This window comes from Sparus aurata, chromosome 23, assembly GCF_900880675.1.
Source record: "Sparus aurata chromosome 23, fSpaAur1.1, whole genome shotgun sequence".
Classification (NCBI taxonomy): domain Eukaryota; kingdom Metazoa; phylum Chordata; class Actinopteri; order Spariformes; family Sparidae; genus Sparus; species Sparus aurata.
Window position 1 is genome coordinate 28,299,384 of NC_044209.1, and position 23,312 is coordinate 28,322,695.

Here is a 23,312-nt window from a genome sequence, read left to right on the forward strand (position 1 = left end):
AAAGAGAACGAAACTGCCACTGCCTCGTTCAGCTCTCAACACTTTGTTCTTATCTGTTACTTCCTGCAGATGTTCGTGGTCCTCAGAGGACGCTCACTAAACCCTCCTGTTACACTAAAAATATCAAATCTGAGGGGATGAAATTTACAGATCGCATTCATGAACTTTTAGATTTTAACACAAGACTCTCAGGACAAACTTCACACTTCTAGATCTGCTTTCGTTTAGGCTCTACGAGGAGAAATCCATCAGCATGTTGTTCGTTCTGCCCAATACTTTGATATCTGATGGGATGAAATTGGAGCGTGATAGTTTTAGTCTAGTTCTGGTCGGGTCGGGTCGGGTCGAGGAGAGGAGGCACCTTTTAGTCCGTGGAGACGCTGGTTAAGATAAACGAACCCTCTGCAGAACTCTACTTCTGACTTCTCCAGGAGTGAAAAAGGAAAACGTCTTCTGTTTGGAGGAGATATGAAAACTTCAGTGAAGGCTACTCGTGTTTTATGTTAAAAATGAAATGTAATAGTTTTGACTTGTAGTGTTATATACTGTACCTCTACTGTAGACTCACTAACATAGGTTGAATCTGTAGGTTGTGTTTAGCCGCTCAGGGTCGAGAGAGAAACGACAGCAGCGGACTGGACCTTTAAAACGTGAAGGTCAAAGGTCGGCAGACGTGGAAAAGTTTGGTGTTTGTTTTTGTTTTCTGCCTTATGACTCATGAAGAGAACGTACATGAGACCTGTTCTGCTCATTGTTACCTTCAGTGCTGCTTAAATGTTTCTGAAAAAGCAATAAAACTTGAAATAAAGTAAAAAATAAAAAAAAGTCTTGATTTTATTTCTCTCCAGAAATTCAAAGAACTGAGCCGACACGTGCGGATGGTTTGAGGAGGAGTTTAATCGCACTTGATTGGTTCACAAAGCAGGAAGTCATCGTACAACTCTTCTTTTTATTGTAGTTCTACATTGTGCGTCTGTGAGGGTTCATCACACGGTCTAAATCTCTAGAATGAACATACAAACAGCCGGGTTATAAATAAAGTTTTACATTCAGTTTCCAAATGAACAGATTCTCTCTGAAATATTCTGAAAAGCCCTTTGAGGAAGTGCAGGAACAGAAGAGACGGATCCAGTTTGTGCCGGTCGAGTCTCATTCTCCAAAAATAAAACCAGCTCATTAAAACGTCTTGTTGCTCTAAAGATGTTTCCAGAAAGTCTTTTTTAACAAATCCAATTAATAAGTATTAATTGATTGTAATATATTGATCATATATTTGTCTGTCTTCTCAGTTTTTTACATTTATTTTAATTTAGAATTTTTGTTTTGGTTAAAAGAAATTTACAGCGACCTGATTAGAAAATAAAAGTCGAAACTTGAAATAAATCATTTAGTAAAATATTTATTTTTAATGTAAATAGTTAAAATATTCTGGAAACAGTCTAAGAAAAGCTGCAGGTTTTGTTTAACAAACTTTTTGGTCTTTTAAAAGATGATCGTATAAATATTTTTTGGAAAAACAACCTGACTCGACTGTGACGACACAAACTGACGTTATATATCGGAATAATTTAAACTACTTTGAATATAAATAAATGTAAATATATTAAGTTCACATAAATTATATGTTATATTAATCCACAAACATAGAATGTAATGGCTTCTTTTTCTTCACAAAACCTCTTGAAAGATTTCAGGTTCGAATCAGAATCGATTTGAATTTTATCATGTAAACTTTATTATGGGAGTTAAAATCTGTTGCGTTCAAACGTCCGTCTTTGTGCTCATTGCATGATAGTTATTTTATTAAATAATGAAACGCATTCCCACTAAGTAAAGTTGAATAATTTGGAGTCTTGTTGACGTCATTAACGTTTACCTACAATTTGTAAACATCAGCAACCGAAAAGTGGAAGCAGCAGATGTTAAAAATCTGGAGGGACATCGCACCAAATATCAGGATAAAACATTTGATAACGTATTAGTTATCTTTAGCATAAAAACCATCAGCATTCTTCTACTTCCTTGCTAACATTACTGTTCGATAGTGTAAATTAAGTAATTGTGTTATCAAATATGTTGTTTTACTTTGTCCCTCCATATTTTCACTGTCCATCTTTCTGGAAGAGATAATAATTCAGATTTCTCTCGTTTATACAATCTGAGCTTGACGTCAGAAGAAAATGGCCGCAGTGTCAATGTCCAGCTGATGTTAACTACAAAATTTGAACCCAACAACAAGTCGGCCTCCTGAGCTGTGATCTGTTTTATGTTTTTTAATTTAATTTGATGTGTTTTGAGAGGGGGAGATGCAAACGAAGGCGAGCAGTAACGGAGCCACAGAGAGGGAGGAAAGGAACAGATGTTTGGTTCGTTAGCGGCGGGTTTAACTGCTGATATTTCTTCTGGTAGCATTTGTTGTTTGTGTCGTTACTCAGAGAGCGAAATTAATTTAAATTTGAACATAAATCAGTTTCTATGATATCGAATATAAAGAAATCTTTCAAATTAAAAGCCTAACAGGTTCCGCCCACTTGACTGTAGTCACAGTCGTCTCTACTCGTCGGGGGTGTAGACTTCCCCGCGGGGCTCCAGAGGAGGAGAGCAGCCGCCAGGAGACGGAGAACGAGGCTCCTCCTCCTGCAGCTCCACCGAGTTCTCCTTGATGGCGCTCCTCCTGCTGATGCTCCCTCCCAGCCCCAGACTCCTCATGCTGCTACCGCCGCCGCTGCTGCTCCGGGGACTGGGGCTGCTGTACGCCGCCTCGCCGCCGCTGCCGCCACGCCTGGGAACACCCGACACATCAGGAGGAAGAGACACAGGAGGAAGAGGAGGGTGAGAAGGAGATGAAGGACAGAGGAAGAACAGAGAGCAGCTGTTGCAAAAGCTAGATTTCTTTTAAAGTTGAAGCCCCTGGAATCTGCAGCAGGTGTAAACCGGAGGGATGAGGAAGTAAAAAAGCCCGCTGAGGAAGAGGAGAATATTCCCAGGAAGCTTTGAGGACAGATCAGTAGTGTCTGAGGGCAGGTGTGAGACAGGACATGGAAGGAGGAAGAGGAAATGTAAAAAATCACAAATGATCTCAGGTCGTCACAGACACGACAAAGAGTTCATCACAAAGAATTAAAGATGAACGTTGTTTTTTTATCGCTGCAGGAGTTTACGTCTGTATCAACTCTGTTTCAATGTGAAGCTCCAGAAATGTTTTGTGGACTACATGGAGGGAGGAGAGGACGACTGAGTTTAAGTTTTTGGGTGAACTGTTCCTTTATATTGACAAATAGTGCATTTGAATACATGTTCTTGGACCTCAGCCGGCCCGTCGGTACCTCAGCTTGCTGCGGAGTGAAGACACCTCTCTGTTCAGAGTGTCGTTGGCCTCGCTCGCCTCCTCCAGCTCCCTCTGCAGTTTCCTGCGAGCGGCTGCGACGCGCTGGGCCTCCTCCTCCGCCTCCTCCAGCTGATGCTTCAGCTGCTTCACCCGCACGTTGCCCTTCTCCGCCTGCACGGAGCAGAGACGGGTTTACTTACAGAACGATACATGACAGTAAAGAGACGTCTTTGTGGGCTTTGTTGTCACCTGGTCTTTGTACTGCTGCGCCTGCTTCCTCTCGTCCTCCACCTGGATGGTTAAATCCTTCAGTTTCTTCTCTTTCTGACGCAGATTCTTGGCGTTGGCCTGACGCTCTCTACACGACAGAATCATAGAAACATTTAATCCTTTAATGTGAGTCTCTTAACTGTGTTTAAGCTCAGATTCTTTCACTCTTCCTCTTTGTTTTACCTGCTCTCGATCTCCAGCTGCTCCTCCACCTCTCTCAGTTTGGCCTCGAGGGCGGCGATGGAGGATTTGAGTTTGGAGCGGCCCTGTCCCTCCATCTCCTGCAGTTTGGCCTTCAGATCTCGGTTTTGTCTCTCCAGCTGCTGCCTGGATCCCTCTTTGGTCTGAGAGGAAGTTCTCTCTGCTGCCAGCTCAGCACCCAGCTGGTCCACCTACACAACCAGAAACATGAAGAGAAATGAACATTTGCTGTGGAAGCATCAGGTTCTTCCTCGCTCTCGTGTCCACTCTGGACCCACCAGCTGCTGGCTCTTCCTCAGCCGGTCGTTGAGACTCTCCACGTTGGCCTGCTCTTCCTCCAGCTCCTCCTCCAGCTGGCTGATCTTCGCATCCATGCGGCGCTTTTCATCAGACAGCATTGATCTGGATGGAGGGAGGAGGTGTTCTTCTTTTATTGTCTTTTCCACTCACAAGAATCTGTATTTCTGACTGATTTGTACTTCCTGTTAGCGTCACACAGCTTTTATTCCTCTCTGGTATTTAATAAATCTTCAGTCCACATCAGATATCTCTTCCATGACATTTTTAGTGTATTTTCTTATCGTTTTGAAGAAAACTCATTATTTTCTTTCCACATTCAGCTCCAGGACGCTCGTAGAAATAACTCACGTTTCTTTCTACCTGTCGACAAATCTGCCTGATCCAATGTTGAAACTTGCTGTAACAAAGTCAAGTTTCTTTTGTTGTTTTCTTCATTACTTCAGTGCCTGTCACCTGTATTAATAATGTAAATGTTAATGACATAAGAAACTCACTTCCCGGAGGAGTTACTGGCCAGTTCTTCTGCCAGCTCGTCTCTTTCTGTCTCCGCCTGCTTGCGAGCTCTTTCAGCTGCTGCCAACATCTGGACGGAAGGACAGAAGAGAGACAGACGGACAGAAGAGAGACAGACGGACAGAAGAGAGACAGACGGACAGAAGAAACACAGACGGACAGAAGAAACACAGACGGACAGAAGAAAGACAGACGGACAGAAGAGAGACAGACGGACATGAGGAAGACAGACGGACAGAAGAGAGACAGACGGACAGAAGAGAGACAGACGGTCGGGGGAAAGACAGACGGACAGAAGAAAGACAGACGGACAGAAGAGAGACAGACGGACAGGAGAAACACAGACGGACAGAAGAAAGACAGACGGACAGAAGAAACAGACGGACAGAAGAGAGACAGACGGACATGAGGAAGATGATGGTGACATAAAGAAGGAAAGAAAGACAAAATAACTTATCGTTGTCAAAGTGTGAGAGATGATTTAAAGACACATTTCTTGACGGCTGGCCTCACCTCGTGCAGCTGGACGATGTCGGCCTCCATGACTTTGGATCTGCGCTCGGACTCGCGGGCTGAAGCCAGAACCTCCTTCTGGGATGCACGTGAGTCCTCCAGCTCCCTCTGGAGATCCTTCACCTGGCCCTGTGAGGAGCATTATTATCATTAGGAGTATATATTGTATTGTTTCTGATCAGATGAATGTTATTGATTGTTTAAATTAACTGCATTAATGTGCTGACCTGGATCTTGCGCAGCTGCTTGATTGCTTCGTCGCGCCCCCTGCTGGTGGCCTCCAGCTGGTCCTCCATGTCCTTCAGCTCGCCCTCCAGCTTCTTCTTGCTGCCTGACGCTTGACCTCGCTGCTTCCTCTCCTCCTCAAGCTCCGCCTCCAGCTCACGCACCTGCCGAGGTTCATCATTTGTAAACACTCACTGTCTTTTTGTCTTTATTGTAGTTGGATTTAATCTTAGAACATAATGTGGGTTAGGCGGTAAGTTGAACTCGACCTGTTTGAGGAGCTGCTTCCTCTTCTCCTCGCCCATCTCATCGCGGGCGTGCAGCTCCCTCTCATGCTGAGCTCTCAGCGCCTGAGTGTTGACCTCCAGACGCAGCTTGGCGTCCTCGGCGACCTGCAGCTCGTCCTCCAGCTCCTCCATCTGCGTTCGCATCTCGTCTACGATGGCCTCCAGGCCGCGCTTGGCCTTCTCCAGGTCATGAACCTGACGGAGGACAAAATGAAGACGATGTCAGAACCTCTGTAATAAAAGGATAAGTTGACGTTCAGATGTTTCCTCTTACATTCTTTCCCACGTCGTCCTTGGAGCTGATGAGGTCCTCCATCTCAGCTCGGAGGCCCTTCATGGACTTCTCCGCCTCCTCGAGAGCGTTCTGGCTGTCGTCCAGCGCTCTGGCGAGAGCCAACACCCTCGTCTCCTTCTCCCTCACATCTGCCTCTGCTCGATCACGCTCGTCTGCAAACTTACTGGACACTGCGCGCTCCTCTGCCAGCATCTGACCAACACCAGCACAGAGAACATGAATGTGAAATGTCAAAAATCAGAGTACAATGACGTTTTCACTGCACTTCAGCAGTCAGACCTGATCAAACTTCTTCTGCTTCTTCTCCAGGTTGGAGACGAGCTGCCGCTGGCTGTCCAGGTCCATGAGGACGTCCTCCAGCTCCTGCTGCAGCCGGATGCGGCTCTTCTCCAGCTTGTCGTAGGCGGAGGCCTTCTCCTCGTACTCGCCGTTGGCCGCCTCCAGGTCACGCTGCAGACGCTTCTTACTCTCCTCCAGCATCTCCACCGTCCCCGACATCTCGTCCAGCTTCTTCTTGTAGTCAGACAGCTGACAGAGTGAAACAGGGTTTAGAAGAGTTTGTAATGTTGATAAAAGTGCTTGAAAAGGTCTCAATTATCTACAATTACTTTAGATTTGTCTCTCATGTTACTGACCTGCATGTTGAGGCTGGAGACCTGCCTCTCCACGCCCCGTTTGGCCTCAGTTTCTTCCTCCAGCTGCTCCATCAGGCTGTTCCTGTCGTCCTCCATCTGACGCAGACGTCCAGACAGATTCAACTTCTGACGGGTCTCCTCTGACAGCAGCTCCTGCAGGAGAAAGACGAGGAGGTGAGGACAAAGATGTTGGTTGAAGCTTCAGTTTAGGACAGGCTGAAATATTTACAGGACTCATGTGTTGCTCACCTGAGCATCCTGGAGCTGTGATGTCAGAGCGGAGACGTCTTTACTCAGCTTGATGTTCTTTCCCTCCGCGTCATTCAACACGCTCGTCACACTGTCCAGCTCCACCTGGCAGAGATGAGGAGAGAGATGGAAGAAAGGTGTTGAACTCTCAAACACTCTTATCCTTCAGATTCATCTGGAACACAATTTGAATCTGACAAACTGTCCGATGATCCCGTCACGACTCACCGTCATCTTAGAGACTCGCTCGCCCAGCTCAGTCCTCTGCCGCTCGCTCTCGTTGAAGCGCGAGTGCAGGTCGTTCAGCTGACCCTCCACCTTCTTCTTCTTGTGCTCCACGTCCTGCTTGGCGCTGGCAAGGGATCGCAGGTCAGCGCTGAGATCTGCTGTTTCTTTCTCCAGAGTCTGCTTGGCTTTCTCCAGACCGGCTCTCACCTGGATAACGAGACGAGGTGCTGAGTGAGCGACATCGTGGTTTAAAAAAGAGTCCAGGTCAAAATCAGAATCTAGAATGTAACTAGTTCTGATGTGATGCAGTCTGGATGAACTTTACCCTCTTGGCCTGCTCCAGCTGCTCACTGAGCTCCTCCACAGCCTGGCTGTGTTTCTGTCTCAGGTCCTGGACTTGAGCGTCGTGGCTCCGCCCCTCGTCCTCCATGGTTTTCTTTAGCAGGGCCACCTCCTGCTCACGCTTCGCCCTGCCAGTCACAAATACATGAAACATCACCACAACACATCCAACAGCAACAGGCTTACAAAGTCCACTTCGGTTAAACACTTATCATGACGTGTGGATCAATCAGAGGTCGTATATGTACGATCCAGTCAGTCAGACAGACCTGAGCTCCTGCTGGGCGGCGGTGGTATCCAGGCTGTCCTCCAGCTCGGTGCGTAGAGCGTTCAGCTCCTCTCCCAGATCCCGTCGAGCCGCCTCCACCTTCCCCCTCGCCGCCCTCTCTGCCTCCAGGTCCTCCTGCATCTCCTGAAGGAGAGCCTCCAGCTCCCGGACCCGCTTCACAGCCATCCCTCGCTGGTTGCTCTCATCCTCCAAACTGTGGACACGGAAAATAAACATATACAGTTTCTTCTCTCTTTACATCTGTCGTTTGATTTCAGAGGGTTAATTCTTTATTATTATTTACCGGGCCTGTGTGGCCTGGAGCTCCTCCTCCTTGGCGGCTAGCTGGGCCCGGAGCTCGGCTAGTTGGGCCTGCAGGTCGGCATGTTGTTCCTGGAGGTCGGCCAGCTCCGCCTCCACCTTCCTCTTCGCCTTCTCCATGTCCTGACGACCCTTCTCCTCCTTCTTCATACGCACTGCACACACACAGACAAAGTGAACATCTTTTAAATTCACTGCTTTGATTTAAATGTTCATTAATTCAGGTAAAGCTGGACTTTTTGTAATTTACAAAGATGGTCAAACAGTTCATAGACGTGGTGGTGCTGACTGACCCTCGAGGTCCGAGATCATGGACTCGTGTTTGGCCTTCAGCTTGGTGAGATTCTTGGACTTCTCCTCCTCCTCTGCCAGGTTGGAGGTCATATCAGCCAACCTCTCCTCCAGCAGCTTTCGCTCCTGCAAACGACTCAACACGTTAGAAAAAAATGTGCGTGTCGTGTATTAAAGAACGACCACAAAACAAAACTGCGTCTTTCTACCTTCTGCAGCTTGATGTTCTGGTCCTCCATGAGCAGAACGTCCTCCTCCAGTTTCTTGACTTTTCCCTCCACGGCCACTTTCTCCAGCTGCAGCTTCTGACGAGCGTCTTCCTCCTCGGCGATGTGGGACTCCATGAGCTGCGGAAAAACATCATGTGTGGTTAAACTACAGGTTGAAAATGAAGGAGAGCTAAACTAAACCACTACTAATAATAATGTTTCCACCTGTAGCTGCTGCTCCATGTCCTTCCTCTCCTGCTGCAGAGAAAGGCTGCGCTCCTCCTCCTCCTCCAGCCGGGCCTCCATCTCGTGCAGCACCTCCTCCAGCTCCTGCTTCTTGGCCTCCAGTCGCACCCTCATCTCCTCCGACTCGGCGTACAGCTCCGTCTCCGCATGAAGCTTCGACTCCAGCTGGGCTCGCTCCTCCAGCAGCTACAAACACAGACTTCTGTTATTTTTAAGAAATGTTAAAATGTAAAAAAACAGGATTAAAACGTTAATGTATGCATCACCTGTGTGTGTTTCTGGGAGATGTCTTTCAGCTCGGCCTCGCTCTTCGCTGCCACCTCTTTCGCCGCCTTTAGCTCCTCGTCTTTCTGACCCATCTCTTCTTCCTGTCTGGTGACCTGCAGCAGCGGCTTCACCTGAACCACGACCAGAAACATCCACAACTCAGACATGTGTTCTCCTCCGTTGTTTAAATAGTTAGCCTGATAACTTTAGCATGCTGAGTTGTATCTGTCAAAAAACCTGCTCGGATTGGAGCGAATTAAATTATCATCATTTTGTGATGCATAATTATCTGGTATTACATTAAGAAAAGTAAGATATTGTGTGTAACCTTGGTGAAGAGCCTCCACCACTGCCAGTTCTTGAGTTTGAGGTAACAGGCGCAGTTCCTCTGGATGACTTTCATGGCGGTCAGTTGCTGCTGACGTTTACTGAAAGCCCTGAAAAAAAACACACAAAGCAAGATAAGTTCATTTTGTGCACTGGGACCCAAAAAGGCTGTAAAAAAATATAAGGAATCATTTGTTCAAATATCAGCGTCCAGTCTGTTTCTCTTACTTGCGGGCCAGGAAGCCTCTTGCTTGTCCCTGGAAAGCGATGATGACGACGGTCAGTTTGAGATCTCGCTCCTCCTCCAGCTGAGCCAAAACTCCCGTCCTGAAGAACATCTTACTCTGACCGATGCGATACAGGTTCGTATCCAGATCCAGGTGCTTCACCTGGAGGAGGAGAGGAGGAGACAGGAAGGAAGGACAGAAGACGAGTGAAACAGAACTCCATCTTCATATTATTTTATTATAGCGACGTCATTTTTAAAGTTCTTGCTCACCATCAGACAGCACGCCTGCTTCCCGTCCATGAAGCCCTTCGGGATGGCGTTGGCAGCCAGAATCTCGTATCTGCAAACAAGAACAACATTCAATGAAACATCAAAATGATCAGTAACACAAATCTACACTACAATCTACATTTTGAATGAAGTTTGCTGCGACTTGGACGAAGCCACACTCAAAATAAACTCATGGTAAATTCAGTTTATTTGAGATTTAAATGGAAAGTTCTTTTTGTTTTGTTTCTGTCTAGATGATTGGTGGAGAATCATGAGTGTTCACTGCCCTCCAGTGGTCACCATGAGGAACTACAACACAACGTTAATGTGGCTAAAAAACACAAATTATTTCACCTTCTGTAATCCAGCTGCAAACTACATCTACAAAAAGGTAATGTTCATTTCAGGGGAGTTAACTACGTGGTGTCAGGAGTTTCATACTGTTTAATGACATAAGTCTCATATTTTTAATATCAGTGCAAACAGAGATAAGAATATAGTCATTGAAACCTCTAAAGAAATCAATAGAATGTCCTCAGACTGTCTCCTCACCTCTGCCTGAACTCCTGGAACACGATGCGGTTGGGGAATCCCTGCCTGCAGATGCGGATCCCCTCCAGCACCCCGTTACACCTGAGCTGCTCCAGCACCAGGTTGGAGTCCATCTTCCCGGCCTGCAGCACAGCAGCGGGACAACAAAATGAATGTACGGACTCGCTCAGTCTTTAATCACTTCACTTTAATGTAAAGAACACAGACGACTGACCCTCTTCTCGTGGTTGGGGATGATGCAGCGGACAAAGTTGGGCTGTGTGTTGTGCAGAGTCGTCATCAGTTTGCCCAGAGACTCTTTGTACAGCTGACCGACTGTACGGAACATCCCCTTCTTAGATTTAGTGGAGGCCACCGGCGCTGAACTCTCCGACATCTTGGTCAGAGTGTCCAGACCCACAACTCGGTCCGCTGCCAACGGAGGACAAACACAGGAGAGATTAGTTCACATCTGATCAATCGTAATGGGAGATACGCGGTGAAACTGTCCCGACATGGAGGACTGACCGTCTTTCCACAGGTCCTGGATGAAGTTGCTGGACGAGTTGTTGAGCAGAGCCGTCACGTTGTCGTTCAGGGGATCCATGTTCTTAGTCAACCAGTTAGCTGCGTTATAGTCGACCTGGAAACATAAACGAAAGCCACGTTTGTTGATGACGATCATGAAGAGAAAATGATCGAATGATAAAGCTGACATGCCTCTATTTAATGGTATGAAATCTATTTATTGGATCATTTATTTATTTCAATATTTTTCTTGACTTAGTTTCAGTCCTCCTTAGTACTTTTTAATCAAAGGAAACAGTGCGGTTGTCATATTATTAGGATGCTCGTCTCCTTCAGTGATCCTCACCTTCCCAGCGTAGTGCAGAACACTGAACATCAGTTTGTCTTTGTGCTGTTTGGGTTTGGAGAACTTGCTGTGTCCGGAGTGTGCGTTCTGCAGTTTGTCCACGAAGGAAACATCAGTGGCTTTGGGGAACCAGCACTCCTCGTCCAGCAGGGCCAGGATGCCTGGAGGGTTGTTCTGCAGGAGGATCAGGACAAGAGAAAATCTTTCATCTACTGTTTCCTCGTTTAATTGTTTGGGTACGGGGACTGTTTAGGTGTCACAGTGACAGCGAGGTTTATAGTGAACGTGCAGCTTGTTCTCACCGGCCTCTCAATGAGCTCGATGCAGGGCAGCAGGTCGAGGCCGAAGTCGATGAAGTTCCACTCGATGCCCTCTCTCTTGTACTCCTCCTGCTCCAGGATGAACATGGTGTGGTTGAAGAGCTGCTGCAGACGCTCGTTGGTGTAGTTGATGCAGAGCTGCTCGAAGGAGTTGTCCTGAGGCGGGGAAACGTCACAGCCATCGAGTCAGCAGTTAGAAAACAACAGAAACAAAACAACTGAGCATTTAAATGTTTGTTCTCAGTGAGCGTTCACCTCAAAGATCTCAAAGCCAGCGATGTCCAGGATGCCCAGGAAGGAGGACGACTGCCTCTTACTCTTATCCAGCGTCTTGTTGACTCTGGCCAGGATCCAACGAAACAGCCGCTCGTACATCGCCTTCGCCAGAGCCTCCACCGCAAAATCAGCCTGCAGGAGGCGAAGGAGGAGGACAGAGGGAAACAGGAGAACGCTTTTGTTATGATTATTTTAGGATGAATTTATAGCTCTTTTCTTACTTTACATTTCAGAGGGAAATGTTCCACAACAGCCTTTATTCTCTGTCTTCATGAGTTTGCTGTTACCTGCTGCTTGGTCTGCGCCTTCTGCACCACCTCCCTGCCCACTTTGATCCTCGGGGTGAGGATGGCGCGGGTGAAGTCGGTGACATTGATGCCCTGCAGGTGACACACCTTCTGGGCAGCTGGAGTCGACGGGCGACACGAGACAGAGAACACGTCAGAGAGGTTCACAGGTTAACTTACAGCGGCGCTGTCGTGTTTTAAAATGGTTACCGGTGTTGTCGGGCATGGTCGCCTGCTCGCTGTTCCTCTCCTTCTCAAACTTGATGTTGCCAAGCTGGAGCACAGTGGACACCACCTTAAACATCCCTGCAGCGACGAAGGAGATCAAGACGGTGAAGTAAATGTTGCCTGATACAAGTAGACACTTAAATTACACATAGCAGCCTGTTGAAGTATAGTAAGTTGGAGCAGTGGGTACCTATCCTCTCTTCCTCGGTGAAGCCCATGATCTCCATGGCCTCCAGAGTCTCATCGAACATGATGTCATCCTCCTGACCGGGGATCTCCACGTGTCCCGCTACCAGGAAACGATAGCAGCTGAAATCCTCCAGCAGGAGCTCCTCTAAACACAGACGACATCAACTTCAGTTTCATCTTTCATCTTCGACAGAGATATCAGGACGTGTTTAACCGAGCTTATCAGAAAGACTGGAACCAGGGGAAACCTAGCTTTACAGAAAAGGAAGAAAATCTTAAAACAACTTCAAAGACACATTTTGCAACATGGATCGATCTAAACTTCTCAACCTATTCTGTTAAATGCTGCTGATACTCGGATGGATTTATATTGACAGTTCTGATGAAACAACAACAACAACAACAAATAAGTAAAAATAAATGTAATTTTATCCTTTTCAATTACTTGTTTTTTCCTCTGGTTGAATTATTGTACTTTCTTTGTTGTTTATTATTATCTAACAAAACTTTTATTACCATTTTTATGGTGATAAAAGCTGAAGAATATATTTCCTTGTTCAAAGAAAAAACTGACTCTAGTGGATGACAGCCAGCGAGGTAAAGACTCTTTAAGTCCATGAAATCTTCGATAAGAAGATTGACGACATCAACATCAGTTTCATCTTTCATCTTCAACAGAGATATCAGGACGTGTTTAACCGAGCTTATCAGAAAGACTGGAACCAGGGGAAACCAAGCTTTATAGAAAAGGAAGAAAATCTTAAAACAACTTCAAAGACACATTTTGCAACATGGATCGATCTAAACTTCTCAACCTATTCTGTTAAAATGCTAAAATCCTGTACTGGGTTTGTCCAAACAAACCATGGTGATGCTTGGATGGATTTATATTGACAGCTTTGATGAAACAACAACAAATAGGTGATGATTAACATGCTGATCTAATTTTTATCCCTTTCAATTACTCGTTTTTTCCACTTCCAGCTTGTTTTACTTGATTTATTCTGATGGTTGAATTATTTTACTTTCTTTGTTATTTATCATTATCTAACAAAACTTTTATTACCATTTTTATGGTGATAAAAACTGAGAAATATCTTTTGTTGTTCAAAGAAAAAACTAACTCTTAACTGACTCTTTAAGCCCATGAAATCTTGGATAAGAAGTGCGTTTAAGTCTTTTTTCTGGCTCACCTCTCATTTTGTCTTTGGCTCCTGCCACCATGTAGTAGAAGATGTGGAAGGCTCTCTCTGTGTTGGCCTGACGAATGCAGCGAGACTTCTCCAGGAGGTCTGATTGGGTCGGGAGAGGGTTAAGCAGATAACAACGTCTGTTTCCAGCTAAAATGTCATTCCTATTTAATTCAGTCCTAATCTAATGAACAGATTCCATCTAGGAAATAAAAAGGATACAGGTGTCAATATTCGCTCCAACGATGTATCCTGTCACATCAAAGTTGAGCTTGATGAACTTTCCCTGAAGAAAGAGAAAACAGCAACATGAAGCCACTGAAGGAAAAGTTCAGAATGGTTTCATGTAACTGATGAAAAACGTACAAATCGTGACGAGTTGTCGTTCTTGATGGTTTTGGCGTTTCCAAAGGCCTCCAGGATGGGATTAGCCTGCAGCAGCTGCTTCTCTAGCTCCCCCTACAGCCCACAACAAGGTCACACATCACTTCTTCATATCTATCATCCAGTGTATTTAACTAAATCTGAAGCATGAGGTTGTATACTCACATAGGCCAGAGATCCTGCCTGCTGCTGCTGTTGCTAGAAGAAACAGGAAAACAAACTGGTAAGAAGGTCAACGAACCCTCAACTTTTTCCGTCTTCGTTGAGAAGGCGCTGCTTTTAGCATTTCCCCAAAATTGGCCTCCCGCATGACAGCTTGAGATGCAGCAGAGCGGCAGGGTCAGAGGTCAAGCGTCAATAAATCTTGGCTAAACAAACCACAGATAGTTCTGCGCTGGATTAAAAGCAGCCGAGCGAACATCGGCTGCAACTTCTAATCACGTTATGGAGGATTTGTGGGAAAGATATGAAGACCTGGCACGATGATGATGATCTCCTCTAAGTATAGACTCTCTCCATTAATAGCACCTGTTTAACTGATGTTGATGAGAAAAGTAAGAAGCCCCAGCAGCAGCAGCAGAGAATAATAATCTGTCCTCACCTTAGCCACAGCTGCAGCCACTGAATCCTGTCATGTACAGTATAATTAATATCATTTAATGATAAAACTTAACACTAAAACGTCAATCAAAACATTGGATATCAACACGCTTCACATTTAAAACTGTAAAAACTATCAAAACATAAAAATGATCAACAGTTTTCTTAATTTTTCTGAATTTTTCTGAATTATTTCCATGTTTGTATGAGTTCTACACTTTAATATGATGATAACCAGACTTTTATCGGTTTAGTTTCCTAATATGTAGAGCATCTTTAAGCAAACATTAAAAAATATTGATAAACCTAATAAATAATCATGGATCTGACAGCTTGAAATGAACCCTGAACCACATTTTCATTCCATATTTGTTAGTTTTGTTGCTATGATTGAGCGAGTAGTGTCAGCCGAGTAAAATGTGTCAATATCATTATTGTAATCTATAATAATTTATATCATAATTAGCTTCTATTTGCAATTTGTTTGTTAAATATTTATCTGGTTGTGATGTGGATCCCGTTTATTAAAAAGACGTTTCTACTCACAGGATTCACGTCCTTCTTTCCTTTGTGTGAGGAGGCGACGACGGCCAGGTACTGAATCACCTTCTTGGTGTTTTCTGTCTTTCCTGCTCCAGACTCACCTCTGTGTGAGAGAGCAGATACCTGAACGTATACCAGTCAACACACTCGCACTGTGGGGACAAAATGTGAAGCCCCACACAGTGCACATCATTCAGTTTGAGGGTAAACACTTGGTTTATGGTTAAGAAGTCTCCAGGGAGTGAATGTAGGTCAATCCACGTGTGTGTGTAGAGTGTGATGGAAAAAGGTAAAGTCTTGTATGTTTTGACTCACGTGCAGAGAATAGATTGATCCTCACGGTCTGTGGGGGGAGAGAGAGAGAGCGAGATGTAAAAAAGGGGGAAATAATGTGAGATGTTGACCGAGCTGAACTCGTTAGTTGAAGCCAGAAGAACCGACCAAACATGAACTCCGCTCGGACACGAAAGCAAAATGGCTCTGAAAATCTCGTTCAGAGGGAGATTAGCCTCCATCACTCATTTCGTCTAAAAATAGCAGGTGGATGCAGGGCTCCATCGCTGTAATCTCGTCTCCCTGCTCCATGTATGGCCATTCCTGAGCCGAGTGGAAAGTATGGAGTTGGTCTGAGGTCACCGGCGGACCATCCGGAGACGAGACGGCACGCTCTGAGGCTTCAGTCAGGGGCCGCCACCGTCTGACTTCCATCTAATCACTTTCATTTCAGAATTGTACGTGTGTGTGTGTGTTTGCTGTTTCATTAAGTGCTGAATGAAGTTAATTCACCGCTGTTCCTTATATAGAACACACAGGGCTGTCACACACTTTGCTTTGGAGGCATTTTGTGCAATAAATCAGCATTCCTCTCCAGAGCTGTACAGTAGTTGTAAATCATTGGATACAAGATAAATATATAATTCACAGGAGTGTATAAGTTAATACTTGCTCTTCATCATCGTTGAGTTTTGTTGTGTAGGTCAGCATATGGACTAAGTTTTTCCACTGGCAGCCGTGAAGACAACAACTTTCCCAAAGCATGCTGCATGCAACCGATTCAGTTTGCTGATTTCAGAACAGAGAAAACGCTGCTAGCATCCTCGCAAAGGTGAGTGATGGAAAGTCAGGTGAAGTCTCGTAGTCCACAAAACATTTCTGGAGCTTCACAGCAAAAAAGCATGGCAGCGTTCAGCTAAACAACTGAAGTAGATGACCAAAACAAAAACATAAAATGGCTCCATACAGCCTGTTTGGTGCAATCCAAGTCTACAGAAGCCCTGAGATCCCAAACTGATTAGAAAAGACACTATTTACAGTCAAAATCTTCACTGTAAGCTTTAGCGTGCACACGTCTGTTTGGGATTTGGGATATCGGTGCTCTGCCGCAGACTTGAATTACGCCAGACGAGCTATGGAGGTCCCAGCTGCTTCAGTCGTTTAGGAGAATGCTGCAACTCTGTTTTTTCTGTGAAGCTGCAGAAATGTTGTCTGGACTACAAAACATCACCTGACTTTCCATTTGAATTCTTCTTTTTGGGTGAACTTTTCCTTTAATTACTTGAAGTTCACAATTGCCTAGTATCACCAAAATGTTATTAAAACTCAAATTACCTGTTGCCAAATTAGGTGTAACTGGCACCATGCAGAGAGAGAGTTAACCCTTCGTCTAATTTGTTCTCCAGCTCTTCGGCTCTGCATCAGCAACCATTTTGGTTCTAAGAACAACACTTCCTTAAAGGCAGGAGAAAACATGTTCTCTTGTAATTTAGGTGAACTGACCCTTTAAGGTTTGAGTTAGCAGCTGGGAGTGCTTTATGTGTTATGGCTAAAGATTCCCCTGCAAGAATGTAGGGAATATTAGTTTTTTCTCAAAACTTGGCTTATTAATAACTCTTTAAACCTCAACATCACCTTCCATAGAAACAGTGAAGCAGAGACTGAAATGCTAAGTCACACACACACACACACACACACACACACACACACACACACACAGACACACACAGAGACACACACACAGAGACACACACACACACACACCTTGCATCATGTTCCTGTAGGCGTTGTCTGTGATGGAGTAGATGTGCGGCGGCACCTCGTGGCGTTTCTTGCCCTTATACATCTCGATGATCTTTTCGGAGTAGATGGGCAGCATCTTGTAGGGATTCACCACCACGCAGAACAGACCCGAGTACGTCTGTGGAGAGCAGGGAGACAGGAAACGTCATCATCATCATCATCATCATCATCTTGACATCAGAGCAGTTGGACAACTTGACAGGTGATCGTTTTAACTGCTTTTAGTGTTGCTAAAGTACGTATTTCATTTTGTTCTTCACTATTCTTGATGCATTTGACACTCACAATTACACAATTGAGGCAAACAGTAGACAGCAGATCACATTTATTACCTGTGCGCTTTTGTTTTGCTATTCAATTTATATGTTTTTATCCAAAAAAACAAGCACAGACCAAATATTAATGAACTGAAGACACAGAGGATGGTTATGTGCAGCTTCTCATCTCTCTCTGGGAACCGACTTTTCAGGTTACAAATACATTTATTTCGGTTGATACGCTCTAAACGGTTCAAAATTAGGTGCGCATAACGGAAAACAGAGGTCGCTCCATCTTCGGGGACTCTATAATGTTCCAGAGGGTTTTCGGTTTATATTGAGAGTTCAGTGTATGAGACGTTTTTGGCTCTCAGATGCTGTCTGCTCATATATGGACTGGAGGGACTGCAGCTCTTAACTTTCTAGTCATGGCAGTCTGTAATAAATGCATCAGCCTGGGTTTTAATTTTACATCCCGTACCTTATTAGACTTTGTCAGACTGACTGAAAAAATAAAAACGTAAGCTGTTGATCCTCTCGGTACATCCTGAGTCTGTGTGGAGCGCACAAAGACCTCCAACGAGGAAATTTCCACCAAAAAACTGGAGTCAGTGTCAACTTTAGGTTTAATAAGGAGAAAATTAGAAGCAGGTCTGTGGTCGTCTGCTGACCTCAGATCAAATCTTATTCAGTAAACAGCTCTGATGATATTTAGGTTTTCAAGCAGGTGTAAAAGTGCTGATGTTTGATCAGTTTGTTTGACCTTTTTCTTTTGGTTTGTTTGATTTTCATTAATTATTCTTCATTATTTGGTGAACACAAAGATCCATATATCATTTTTAGTTCAAAGGATAATAAAAGGACACTTATTTTTTCTAATATTAAGTAGAGCTGCAATGATTAGTTGATAAAATTAAATTAAGTTTTTTGATTTTGATAATTGTTTCTGACATTTCTCAAGAAAAATCGTGAAAGATTTCTAGTTCCAGCTTCTTAACTGAAAATCTGCTGCTTCTCTTAATAACTGATGGCAGTAAATGAAAAAGTCTTTGGGTTTAAGACTGTTTGTACAAAAAAGGAAATCTGAAGACAATTTTCATTAGTTGATAATAAAAGCTGCAGCCCTAATATTCAACATTTTCGTTTTTGGCTTTTTAAAGCAACACAATGCAACTTCCTAGAGAAACACAGTTGATTGTTGATTGGTGTGTGTGTGTGTGTGTGTGTGTGTGTGTGTGTGTGTGTGTGTTCCTCACATAGATCAGGCTGGAGAAGTATCTCTCTCGCAGGTTGTGGAGGACGGAGGCTTCGTTGAGGAAGGTGAGGGCGGCCATGTCCTCCACCTTGCTGAACTTGGGCGGGTTCATCTTCTGGATGTCGTCTTTGTTCACCGTCATCTTCTGACCGTTGGAGAGCTCCACCAGCGCCTGCAGCCAAAATTATTATTTTACCATAACTTCTATTTCTAACTAAATAAATGTTGTATTGATATCAAGCAGCTCAGTGCCATTTCTTAACGTTTGCTTTAGTGACAACAGTTTAATCTTTTGGAGACCTCAACATCCAGAAATCATAAGTAACATGTACCAAGAGATAAAAAGACAGCTGCTGAATAACATAAGAACTCTCCCCAAATGATACTGCAGCATCATCCGACAGTGATGACATCATCAAGGTGTACGTTACCTGGTCCCCCTTCTCCTCCTTCACGCTGGCCTGCTCGAAGCCCTCCCTCTCTGACGGCACCCACACCATCTTCTTGGCCGCCCAGTCGGCTTGTGCCACCCCGCTGTTGCGAAAGTCATTTTCCAAGAAGAGGAACTTGTTGTCTTCGGTGGCCGGGTCAGCCATGTTTGTGATGTCACCGTCAGTGGTCGAGTCAGCAGCGTCGCCGTCGGAGTCGATCACTGGTTGTTCAGAGTTGGTCGAGCTGATGTCTGGATCGTTAGTGGGGACTGGGTCAGCCTCAGGTGGGGTGATGGGAGTCGGGTTGACCTCTGGACTGCTGTTATTACAGAGGAAAATTAAGACCTGAAAATGTCACTTTCTGTTCAAAATAAACACAAAAATTTAATTTGAGCAAATGGATAAAAAGAATAAGATGGGGTGAACTGTTCCTTTAATTTGCTTGTTTCTATATGAGTGGGTCTGTGTGACGTTTATTATCTTTAAAGAGTTATTAGATGCCGCTCTCATGTCTGTACAGTAAATATGAAGTTAGCTTGGCAACTTCAAAGACAGCAAAATACTGCTACTGGACAAGAAACAATCCAGGACATAAACTGTAGCTTTTACACTTAAACATGTTAATGAGTGAGTTTTAGAGATCGTAGTCAGAACAGCTGTCGTAGTTTTAGACCGCGGGTGCCAAAACTTTTTCTCTTTGAGTGTCAAAACTGAAACTTAAAGGGCCGACAAGGATCCCAAGTTCCCTAAGTGACTGACTTCCTGCTCAAAGTGTTAAAGTGTTACCCCGCCTGCCGTGGGCGGATCATAAAAATCCATTAATAATAGGAATAAACATTGTAAGCATCACTAGTTGATTTTTAAAATTATTTTCCCTTGCAGGCCAAATTGAGTCTTACCGAGGGCCACTTTGGGCAGCCCTGCTTTCCAACCTGTTTCCAGCCTTTATGCTAAGCTAAGCTAATTAGCTGCCAGCCCCGACATGAGAGCAGTACCAATATTTTCATCCAACTCTCCTCCATAAGTGTCTTTCTCAAAATGTCGACATGAAGTCCATGTTTAATAAATGCAGCCAGATGTTTCATTCATTAATCTATTAACCCATTGAGTCAATGGTAAAGAACATTGAGAGACTCCAGTGCTGAAGAAATCAACCATTATATCCATATGTTCATATTATATATATCTATATATATTGTCTTATATTTTGGATATCGTTTTAGGGTGATATTTCATCAGTGTTGTCCTTTCCTGGGTTTACAGGCTGGATCACATTAAAGTGATGTAATTTTCTGAACTGACAAAACTGTTTTTCTAATATTATCTTCACCCACTCAGTCATTATATCCACGTTATTGATGATTATTTATCAAAAAATCTCACCGTGTTCATATTTTGTGAAAGTACCAAAAGTCATCCTCACAATACCGACACAATATCAATATCAAGGTATTGCAAAACAGCCTTAAAATATCAGTATGATCAAAGATAAAGTTTAAAGAAATCTTTGGTTGTTATCATCTATTAAGAGATTAATCCTCACAAGCTAATCGTCTTCCTCAGGACTGTGTGGTCCGGTTAATCAGATTTGATTGACAGCGCTGGAAACAGAAAACTGTCAACCCATTTTGATTCAACGCCAAAACAACTCTGGATTTAAAGAGCAAAATAACACATAGCTTCAGTCACAATCTCTCAGATTTAAGTAACTGGCACACAGCTTTTTCTTTGCACATCATCACAGAACAGATCATTGTTTCTCTTCCACCTTCCTCGACTCAAACTGCAGCCTCTGCCACTCAGATCATTTACATTTGGTCTGAGTGAGCTGCCTGACAGATTACCGCTGCCATATTTCCCTAGATTTGCAATCAGCTACTTACTCACTTATCCTCGTCTGTGTCTCTTCACGCAGGTCACAAGGCTGCTTTGACCTCCCATTGAACGTCAGGCAATAAAACATGAAAAGCAGCACACAGATAACCCCTATAATCAAACAAGTGAGCTGCCATGCTGGAATGCCCATGTTTGGCTAACCCTTTGCTCCTGGTAGCTTGGTAGCCCAAAGAGGGATGCTAGGGACTTAGCAGGCATACTACCTTATAAGGTGCAGCTCATGTGTCCAGCCAAGCTTACCGTTTACACCAAAATGGTGACATGTCACAAGGTGCATCCATGTGTGGCCGTGGGCACACAGAGCAGGTATGTGAGCAGAAATCAATATGAAGCAGCATCTCTAATGAAGATTTACTTAGAGATGTGGTTTTTGAGTAAATTACAACCACTTTACACATCAACTTGAGTTCTCAAAATGTCATCCTGGAGTTTTCTTTTTAACCTTCTGACATCACTTAAAGAGATCCAGATTAATGCAACAGGCAACAAATAAACTCACTCATACAAACTCAAATACACTTCACCAGCAAATATTCACCACTTATTGCTCTTGTTGTGCTTTGAAGAGTGATAAATAGATGATAAATAAGTTGTTAAAATGTGTTCTTAACGTTTATATAATATCAGTGTCCTTGTAATGTGATGTAAAATAGGTAATTTCTGCAGTAAGCACCACAGAAGAAGAGTAAAAGTCCATACTCACTGTGCAGTGCTTCAGTCCTCAGTGCAGGTTGGAGGCTCAACACCAGAGGAACGAGAGTATCATGTCAGGTAAATGAAGTGATGCTGCTGATGATGATGAGGATGTCGTCCTTCCTCCTCCTCCGCTATTTAAACAGGTCCGCGACACCTGGGGGTGGAGCAGCAGCGCGAGCCGGCCTCGTTGCCAAAGTTGGCAGCAGCCACAAGCGACATCCAGCCAGCCAATCAGCGCGGAGGAGAGGTTTAATTGCTCTGCCTTTCAAAATAAAAGCTTTTTGTAGAGTTGGTTTTGTAGGGCTGCATTGTGACTCACTCTAGTTACTTGGCCTCAAACAAGTCCCATGTCATTTTTTTGGAGCCAGTCAAGTCCCAGTTTAAAATCACACTTCCTCCTAAACCTACTACAATCTTACCTACAGTAGTATTCTTAATAACGACAAAATAGAAGGTATTAACAGCCTAGCTGTTATCTCACACTCTTCATACTTGAACTCAAGTCAACATCTCTGATAATAGAGGGTACTATATAGGCTAGCATAATTAGCCTACCTTACCCTGACAGAACCCAATAACTGTCATAATGAAAACTTTAACTTTTGATACTTTGAGTGCAATGTGTTTATAATACCTCTGTATGTTACTTGTATAATGTTTGCATGGTTTTTATCTTTAACTGTGTATAAAGAACAACAAATCATAGACTAATCTGCTCTTTCTAGGCTCTGAATGCCAAATGCTATCAAGGCTACAATTTGCAATCATGAAACAATTGTATAAGTATAAATTTCATACTACTAAAGAATAATAATGTTTCATAATTTAAACATAAAGCCTACCTGCTTCTCTTTCCAATAAAGGAATGGTGTCAAAAATGACATTCTGCTTGTTATTCTGTCTTATTTGAACTGTCAAAAAGTCATTTTTAATTAAAAAAAAATTATATAGATAGCGTTAAGTCTTTAGCTAATGTTAGCTAAACCTCCATAGCTTAAAATTAGCCGAACGTTACCTTTAAAAAGACTATACAGTGTGTAAGAACGAAAAACATGACAAGACAGCCTGGTACTTCTTGTGTAAATTATAAAGTCTGTTCTACTTAAAATCTAAATTATCAGACAAGTACGCGAATTAAGCTCGTCTTTTCAGATTCGCTATTAAAAAGCATTAAAAAGTTGCATTTAGCCACCAACACATTAGCATTAACGAGCTGGCCTACTTCCGGTTTAGCATTAAATAATGTTAAGTTTGGAGTTTTCCCGGGCTTTGGACTTAGACTCCTATTCGGAAAACAACTTGTAGATTATTTTCTAGTAAGAAGACAGTTTACTGGATGAGTTATCTTTCCCCAATCGATCTATAAATAATAATTTTTCGACCTAACTAGCTAAACTACTGTTTTTGATTTTTCGCGGGTGTTCTCTCTTGCCCTCACTGGCTTGCCGTAGTAGTGCTGTTTCCA

General features: G+C 43.8%; 1 protein-coding gene across 2 annotated transcripts; it reads right to left on the reverse strand.

Annotated features, from left to right (window-relative positions):
- Window positions 1–877: 877 nt before the first annotated feature.
- LOC115576409 (myosin-11-like) lies at window positions 878–23,310 on the reverse strand. 2 transcript variants are annotated; one of them, XM_030409005.1, is made up of 45 exons: window positions 22,690–23,310; window positions 21,855–22,109; window positions 19,256–19,574; window positions 18,826–18,996; window positions 17,274–17,430; window positions 15,552–15,579; window positions 15,240–15,339; window positions 14,695–14,721; window positions 14,259–14,285; window positions 14,076–14,168; window positions 13,932–13,995; window positions 13,713–13,811; window positions 12,521–12,664; window positions 12,313–12,408; window positions 12,103–12,221; window positions 11,795–11,947; window positions 11,522–11,695; window positions 11,220–11,393; window positions 10,874–10,988; window positions 10,581–10,777; window positions 10,367–10,488; window positions 9,815–9,884; window positions 9,544–9,704; window positions 9,317–9,425; window positions 8,988–9,119; window positions 8,701–8,907; window positions 8,476–8,613; window positions 8,269–8,392; window positions 7,959–8,130; window positions 7,656–7,868; window positions 7,370–7,514; window positions 7,045–7,251; window positions 6,817–6,921; window positions 6,568–6,720; window positions 6,212–6,460; window positions 5,912–6,124; window positions 5,620–5,832; window positions 5,353–5,514; window positions 5,126–5,254; window positions 4,594–4,682; window positions 4,078–4,201; window positions 3,782–3,990; window positions 3,578–3,686; window positions 3,327–3,499; window positions 878–2,782 (listed from the first exon to the last, which is right to left on the reverse strand). In XM_030409005.1, exons 3-45 carry the CDS (start codon window positions 19,418–19,420, stop codon window positions 2,554–2,556), a joined length of 6,060 nt encoding a protein of 2,019 aa, XP_030264865.1. In that variant the 5' UTR covers window positions 19,421–19,574; window positions 21,855–22,109; window positions 22,690–23,310; the 3' UTR covers window positions 878–2,553. The 2 variants fall into 2 exon arrangements, with proteins under 2 accessions (XP_030264865.1, XP_030264866.1); XM_030409006.1 differs by lacking the exon at window positions 14,695–14,721 and having other exon boundaries at window positions 14,259–14,291; window positions 22,690–23,309.
- Window positions 23,311–23,312: the final 2 nt, after the last annotated feature.